We start from the raw sequence: 8,767 nt of genomic DNA, 5'->3' as shown, positions 1-8,767 counted from the left end.
GGGGGGCCGGGGGATGAATTAGGCGTGTAGGATACACCGAGTTTCGGAGTCATGGGAAGACGGAAAAGCGCCGAATAGGAGCTGAATCGAGTGCGATACTTAGTTAGCAGCGATGATTTATAAGATCAGTTGCGGTGCCGCAATTTTGATCCATTCATCCATGGCGTAATTTCCCACTATGTTGCCTGGGTTTCTCAGCCTGCGGAGGAAATCTCATCTCGTTGATCCGCGAAATAGGGTCGACCCGTCATGGATTCATTCCCATTCCACCCATTTTCAAAATAGAGTCAACAGTGATCGTGAGCTAACTGCTAGCACTCCGAGAAAAGAAGGGAGAAGATCCCAAGTCATGCAATTTATTGCACGCATGCCATTGTTTGATGGGGTGTGAAATAAGCAATAACGCTTTAGGCTGATGCCAGCAATCAACATCGCCTCCGGAGACCACGGGTTTACGGAAGGAAACTTCTTCAAGAAGTTCACTGTCTCTCAGGCGTACGTGGATTCTCTTTTTCTGGGCTATCCTGTTTTGTTTCATATAGTTACACGCCTGCTGAGTGGATGCTTCAGTAAGGATTTGGTTTTTATATTTCAGAGTTGTACCTTTTTGAGATCGGGCTAATGAAAGCGGAGATTAGTGCAGAAGCAGGGAAAGATATAACAACTGGCTGAGCCCTAGGTCATTTCCCTGTAGTTAATGTGCATGCAGAAGTTACATCAGAAGGGGTGGCCGGATGAAACTGCAAATGCAGGGCTTTTACGGAGTGGCGGTGTACCCTTTTTGCACGCATGTTGGATAGTTAACCATTGTTTTGTTGGGCCGACCATAATCCCCAACCGATCACGCTACAAATTCTCCATTTGCAGTAGAAGAGCGCAGCCGATTCGATGCATGGAGATGTTCCTAAATGTGTGGTGGGATGGGACATTCTCTTGTCAAATCATCATATCGGCGGTTATTTTCCTGTAACTCGATTAGCTTTCTTTACGCGCCAGGCCAGCGAATGCTTCTTAACTACCGCCAGCGTTTCAAGACAGTGAACTTGAATGCCTATGTTTCATTTCATTCATAGTTATTTATTACTTATTCATGCCCTCGTTGCATGTTGATTCTCATGATACCATATCCCAATGCTAGTTACCACTCCACTTCTATTATTAAATTTATTAGCAATCATCCACTGAGAGGCGCCGGTGCACGGGGACCGTATTCTTGGATCTCGTGCAGATCGTTTATTCCAAGATCCAAGATCCAACTAGCTGGCGGGATAAATACATAGTCAACTCGCAAAGTTTAATACCAGAGAAGCACAGAGAGTCGCTCCTCACCGGAGCATCATTATATATATCAGGCTAATTAATTTAGTTAGTTACCTAGATACTTCTAATGCCTTGCAAAAGTAGAAAGTAAACTAAATAAGTAGACCGACAGTCTGACGCATCCATTTTGCCAGCCATAGACCAATTCTTTCCTCTTGCTAGCGTTAGCTGGATTGACGGATTCTAGGGCTATTTTGCGGTCTTTTTAAGATTAATATGGGCATCGGGAGTGCCTGAAGGGGTCCAGTGGACCGGGAGAGCAACTTGAATGAGATTGTTTGACAGCTTCTTCCTGAGCAAATGCGCGTGGATCGATGTAGAGTTGCGAATCATCTTTTCTCGGTTGCAGACTAATACGAAGCAGAAGCGGCAAGATCGATAACTAGTTGTCGAACAAACAAACGAATAACAGGCCCGAAGATACCCAGGGAAATCTCCAATGCCAGATATGTAGTAGTTCCTCAGCCGGTCGTATTCTGAAGAGGCTGTATGAAACAAGAAGGTCAGAGGGAGGGAGGCGAGTGAGATCTGAATGAATCGTCCACCCTGCCAGCTCGACTAAATGTCTGAGATGTGAGGCGTTCAGGCCGCAATGAATTCCCCCTTCCCAATCATGATCTCGACAGTCATTGGCATTTTTGAAATTAGTATGTTCGGGCTTTTGAAGGGCTTTGGGGGTCTGATCCGACTGGACTGTATAATGTATTATATGGGCTGTATTTGGTTAGTGCCCTGGAAAGCTGGAGAGAGTCGTTGATTGATTTATCGACGTTGTATGTTCAGTACATTGACTCATTAACTACCGTGCTAACTATTCAGTTCGGTATTTGGGATGGGAAATGGTAGAAGTTGGAGGTTTTGGTAGCCGTGAGATAAGGACTAACTGGTTCACTCCTTTCTTTCTTTCCTTCTTTCTCCCTCTCTGCTTTGCTTTTGTGGAATTTATTTCCCTATTTGATTTCCCCCACCATCGACGAAGACATGGGTTGGATGTATGTATATGCAGATCTCTCACTTAAGAGCAACTCTCAGTTTTTACTCTCTCGGAGAGATAAATCGATGAAGTTAACGATTAGAAGGGGACTAGGCATCACTCTATATGTCTGTCATGTCATGTAAGGGACGGGAAATACTGGCACGGTATTGAGAGACACGGGCAGAAGTCACAAGGTAGAGGAGAGCGCAGTAGAGACGGAAATAGGCCTCATGATCGTGGGGCGTGGAGGTGTTAGGGCGAGTCCGGGATATTAGTTATCTATCGTGACGGCAAAGACGTAGGCATCATCAGGGTAAAGAGCACGCAGGGGAGTGAGGCGGGGAGGAAAGGGGATGCCGCTTGAAGTGAGAATGGAGGGCTTGGAAAACCAGCGTCAGAGTGAAGGTGTTTAGCTTTTTAGCTTTTTTGTAACAGATCAAGGGTCGAATGTAGGAATGCTGATTAAATAACTAACTATCAGATGGGGTGTTTTGGAATGGCAAAAGGGAGAATTAGCCTAAGTAAGCCTGGGATGCCGGGGGGGGAACAGGACGACCTCTTCCAGGGAAAATGCGGGCCAATAAACGATGGCGCTGTAATCTTCACAGGAAGTGCCTGAATATTTACTCAAATTTTGAAGTCCAGTAACTAACTAGATAGAGTTACTTCTCATGCCATTCCCAACAGCGAGGGGTCAGTCGCATCAGTAGAACCATGGGTCAGGCCGCGCTCTCTCTCCCGTCGCACGCGTAACCGGGAACAATGACCAGTCATAGAGTTGGATGGGGGGAGAAGGGAGAGAAGAACTGGGTTGCATTTTCTTTTTCACCTTGAGAGTTGCTCTGCTAGATTGTGTCCCAGGGCATGAAGGATACTACTATTTCTATGAAACAACCCTTGTCCCATACTGTTGTTGATATTGTGTTGCTAAATATCCTCAACTCGGAGAAGAAAAATTTGAAAAAATAAACGTTCCTTCCCGAGTTTCCTGATGACATCCATCGTACATGCATACACCACACGCTGTCCGTACAGAGACGCACATCGAACTTAAGCAGAAGAATCATGGGTAATATCATTCTGGACGGAGATACGCTGGGCAAGCTGGGCTGTCTTGAGGTGGGAAACAAATCCGAGATGAAGGACCAAAAAGGTACATGGAACTCAGGAGAGAAGCAGTCAGGAATCCATCCATCCTGCTTCATCCTCGAACGGATAGAAAAGAAAAGCAGAGTCCATTAAGTCTATAAGCTTCATGAATCTTTAAAATTCTAGAGCTGGAGACCGTGGCAGCCACTCAGCGAGCTAGGCCCGCGTCCCCTGTTGCTGGATCATGCTCAGGTCAGGTCTTGCATTTGGCGGGCCAGTTGATAGTCTCAGACGCACGTCTACCCAATGCCAGGCAGAGGCGTCCAATCGTCGCCATGCGATGAGCTTCAAATGAACGATAAAGCGTCGCCTTACTTTTTGGAACCCATCCGTCTCCTGGTGGGGATCCTTTAGACCCTGGAACTACTCATCCCACTATCTCATTGGAACCAGTCATCTGTCCCGAGACCAGAACCATCACAGAACGTTCTGACCAAGAATGGTTCCTGTGTGGTGTCTCAATCTTGCTCTGGTTTTTGGCGGAGCATCCGGCTCATCAGAACATGATTTAAAAAAAAAAAAAAAAAAAAAAAAATGAAACTAAATAAAAAGCAAAGCAAAGCAAAAAGCACGAAGCCGATAATGGGCCGTTAGTTACAGGCATTGATTTGACGAGCTCTGACAGAAAAATATTGCCTCTTTAATTAATTATGGTTATTTAATTTTTTCATGGCTCCTTGCTCGTGCCTGAATTTTGTTATAATGCGTCGAGGCGAAGAATGCTTTGATCTGATTGAGGGACAAGGTTCTTCTCAAACCGATGCTAACGTCCTGGAGGTTTCCCAAACCCGTTGACCGACTGGATGCCAGTGGATAAGGGATTGTTTCGCTCTGTGCGTTCCGCCAGGGATGGCGATTTTAGAAGATCTGCCACAGGATTTCAAGCAGAATATGGAGTTCCATTTCGGGGGCCCGGGGGGTGGGGAGGAGAAGAAAAACAGCGGCCTTGCGAAATCGTCTTAACCCGAATTGAATTATACTTGAAGAGAGCTGGAGGAGCTCTTTTCTGTTATATTTATTATAATCCTCCTCGTCGAGATCCGTTTTCCTTCTAAATCAGCACATCATCTCCAGAGTACCCACCGACTCCCTCCCATAACCCCAACAGCAATATATCAATTTACCATCTGCCCCTCGAAACTCATCATTTATCTTCACCACTACCCCAATATAGATACCATTATTCTGATATTGTTATTATTATTATTATTATTATTATTATTATTATTATTATTGTCTTCTCGTTTTGTCTATCCGGGCCGTTGACCCTGGTTGGACATTTAATCCTCAATAATAATAGTTGCTACTCTCCCCCCCCCCCGCACTCCCAACTACTCAGTCACACCACACCACACCAAACACCCAAACTTCACCCAACTCAGCCAACTTCAACCCCCTCCCGATAACCTGCTGCTTATCCGCCTCCTCCCAACTACCCAACCACACCGCTTCTTCTCCTCTCACCCAACCGCTCTTCTGCTCCACAACCAACCGTTTCTTCTTCTCTCACAAACTTCTTCACCATCTGTTGAAGAGATCTTTTTATTCGCAGAATCTCTTCTCTTCTATTTTTGTCTTCCTAACGACTTTTTACGACTTTGACGACCCCAACTGTAACTATTTAACGCCGTGCTTTAAGTTCTCCCACCTCTTACCCCTCCCTCCTAAGTGTATCCAGCCCCACGTCTTTTCTTCACCCATTCATTCATTCATACATCCACAACCACCATGACGAGGTATCAGCCGCCGTCGGCTTTTGAGTTTTATCATCAGTCACCATCTTCTCTCGATACGAAACCTGTGTTTTCCGGAGACGACGAGATGAGTGTGCTGGATGATAAGATCCTCGAAACCACGTCAGATATCGCTTCCATGAACGACCCAAGACGGTCATCTTATGATCACACCTCAGAGGATTTCTCTCGAAGAAATTCCGTCTGGTCAGATTCTCAATCACGAAATACCTCTCAGATGTCTACGCCTCTCTTTGAATCCGTAAATCCCTTTGGACGAGTGGACACAACGCCGTCGGCTAGTTATGGCCAGCATCAATCATGGCCTCTCTCTGCTGATTCGGGTTCGTGTACGCCTACCCCAATCTACGAGCAATTCCCACACGACTACGACGGAAGCTCTACCAACCCATTTGCTGGTGGTGCTGTTGGTCCCGTCAACCTCGTGCCCTTCTCCCAGATTCCATTTCGGCCTGGGTCGACCTTCCCTCAGTCTGCTGCGACGCCAATGTCTCCCCAGTCCAGCCAGGGCTGGGTTTCAGGGACGTCAGAATCGACCGAGGCGCGCTCGAAACCCATCCGGAATACCACATACCGCAACGGTTCCCCGCTGCATATGCGACGGGACGGTATCCGGAAGAAGAATGCCCGCTTCGACATTCCTGCTGAGAGAACTCTCAGCAATATTGACATGTTGATCAGTCAATGTACCGACGAAGATGAGATCAAAGAGCTGAAACAGCAAAAACGTCTGCTGAGAAATCGACAGGCAGCGTAGGACACCCTCTTCCTCTTTCTATTCAACCCCCCATCCCAGATGAGACAGTGACCAAAATTAATGATTTAAATAGACTCGACTCCCGACAGCGGAAGAAGGTGCATACTGAACAGCTCGAGGAAGACAAGAAGCGGTCTTCTTCTCTCATCACAGAGCTCCAAGATGCCCTTCGGGAGATGAAACTCCGGGAGGCGGAGTATCTTCGGGAAAAGACGGAAATGTTCGAACGTGAGCAGCACCTGCGGGGGTATATCGACCAGCTCCACCTGGAGAAGGAGGAAATGATCCGCTCCCATACCCTTGAGACCGGCGAACTTCGCAAGAAAAATGTTATCCTTCGAGAGCACCTGGATAAAGCGGAGCTCAACGCCCAGCAAACTACGAACGCCACATTCCGCAACGAGTTCTCTGATTACGAGAACATCACCATGGAGAATGCTCCTTGGGATGACTTCTCAATTGTCAACGAGTTCTCTCTTGACGCCCATAACTCCTCCCTCGTCCGCACTCCTACCCCCATACCGGACAACACTGCACTCATGGCTTCCAAAAAGTCCGACAAGTCTACGGACAAGCCTCCAGGTCATACCGAATCCTCCCCCTTCAGCTGGAATACGTTTTACATGTGTTTGCTTTTTGGGGCTTTTATTGCATCCAATAGCAGCTCAGTCTCGGCTCCTGCTATCCCGCCCCTCTCGGAAGAGTACCGAGCGGAATCAGCCAACGTCCTACGAGCTGTTCTTGCATCCGCTGATACAATGGAAGCTGCCCAGACCCTCAACTTTGGAACCATTCCCGGTCCATCCGTTTCCACCACCGCCAGCCTTCCTACCACCATTACCGGTGCGGAAATGGCACGGATCACTGGTGGAGGACCAACATCAAGTCTTGAAGATTTGCACCACAATCTAGTCGCTCTCACTAAGCAACAAGAGGAAGAGCAGATCTTCTCTCTTAGCACCGAAAGGTATAGGGCTCTTACTGACTTGGAAGATGAAGGAGGAGACTTCAAGCCTCCTCCATCGAATTTCCAGCAAGCCTATGCCTCCATGCGAAGCTCTGGCCTGCAGCATACGAAAAATGCTCCTGACATATATTCACGGTCCTTATTATGGGACCGTGTTCCGGAGAAGGTGGTTCAAGATTTTAGGAGGATGGTGAAGCAGTGTGGTGTTTCTGATGCTGCCAAGGATGAACAAACAGGAGGTGTTTGCCAATCATGATTTTTTTTTTTTTTTTTTTTTTTTTTTTTTTTTTTTTTACGACAGACCGCTCATCAGTTCGTTGCTCATTCTTTTCCTAACGAAGAACAACGGAAGCAAAACTGTACGATGCCCTTGAGCATCCTACTCCGCTCGACGCGACCCCGACAATCTTTCTTATGTCTAACGAATCTCTCCTCCATATATCGATGTGCCTTTTTACAACCGTGGTTCATGAACAGCATTTACGAGCAGGCATTATGTTTTTTTCACCTGTTCCATCTTATTAGGATTCCTCTTTTCAGCAAAACAGGGGAAATGGTCAGGATAGCGCGCATATTTCAAACTCATTTTTTTTTGTCGATTTCTTTTTTTCTTCTTCTCGGAAACCAGACCTACTAGATGTGACCGCAAGGCGAGAAATTTAAAGGGGGCGACTCTTTTTTCCTTTGCTTGCCTAATACACCTCCTATATTATGGGCGACCACCAACCAAACCAGACAACAGAAAGAGACGACAAACTGTTCACCCGGGCAACAAACAACGGATGAACGAACGAGCGAGGCACACCCCGCATGTTTTCTATGTACGCTCCTCCTCAACTAATCCAACTATACACACTACACCTTGCAAATTTCATTTGTCTTCAAATTATCTTCTTGTGGTCATTCTCCTCGCTGCACAAGTCCTTCCGACGAGCAGAATTTTCCCCCGCAAGTAACAGACTTATCCACCGCCAGAACAAACGTTCTATACAGCTAAGCCTCACCCCACGGTGCTTAACCAGCAAATTACTCTCTTTTGCAAACCCTTCCTTTCATTTTGTTATATATATGTGCATTGTACAACCCTTTCTTTGGCCCCATCCCTCACTTTGCGGATACGAAGGTGTTATCACAGAAAGGAAAAAGGATCGCTACTCTTCTTCTCTCCAAAACCCAATCCAGGAGAATTCCGAACAACCTATCTCATTTTGACATGGATTTTTTGACCATCTTTTGAAAAATTATTCTTCCTGTGTGAAACTATATCTAGCCATTTATTTAGCGATTTATGTGTGCATTCTATCTTTCCTGGGGACACTTTTTTTCTGTTCCTTTTTCTCCCTCTTTTGGGTTTACCTGTTTTTGTAATATGTCCACCTAGCTTGCCATTTAAGCTGTTGCTGTGATTCTACTTCTTTATTTTTTCTGCCTGCATACTCTAGCCCCTGCCTTGCCTTGCGCCCTGCCATTAATGTTCATGACACCTTGAGAATTTTTGTTGATTATCATTATCTCTTCCTGTTTTTTTTTTTTTTACCATGTCATTTGTCGATAAGCCTTTTATTGTTATGTGTTTATTTCTAGCGATTGCGCATGGTCCCAGTTTCTTTACTCTTCCCTCTCCCTCTGTCCCCCCTCTCTTCTCATGATATGGATTTGGCTTCGAGACCAATCCATCTTTATGTCTTGTCGCATCCTTTAAAAATATTTACTTGGGACCCCATTTTTCTGCGTTTATTTTTGTTTGCTTGCCCTGTTTAATGACATGATTTATGGTTACGATTTCTCATGAAAGATGGCTATGCCTTTCGGGGCTGGCAATGCCGAGACGGGTTGGAGGGTTA

At 46.1% G+C, this 8,767-nt stretch overlaps 1 protein-coding gene across 1 annotated transcript; it reads left to right on the top strand.

Annotated features, from left to right (window-relative positions):
- Positions 1-5,173: 5,173 nt before the first annotated feature.
- PADG_02583 (uncharacterized protein) lies at positions 5,174-7,179 on the top strand (the record flags this gene model as incomplete). Its single annotated transcript, XM_010760219.1, has 2 exons — positions 5,174-5,952; positions 6,030-7,179. 2 exons carry the CDS (start codon positions 5,174-5,176, stop codon positions 7,177-7,179), a joined length of 1,929 nt encoding a protein of 642 aa, XP_010758521.1.
- Between the last annotated feature and the right edge of the window lie 1,588 nt (positions 7,180-8,767).

Source organism: Paracoccidioides brasiliensis, assembly GCF_000150735.1.
Source record: "Paracoccidioides brasiliensis Pb18 unplaced genomic scaffold supercont2.3, whole genome shotgun sequence".
In the NCBI taxonomy this organism is placed as follows: domain Eukaryota; kingdom Fungi; phylum Ascomycota; class Eurotiomycetes; order Onygenales; family Ajellomycetaceae; genus Paracoccidioides; species Paracoccidioides brasiliensis.
Note: the sequence above shows the minus strand (reverse complement) of the source record. Positions and strands in the feature narration are given on the sequence as shown.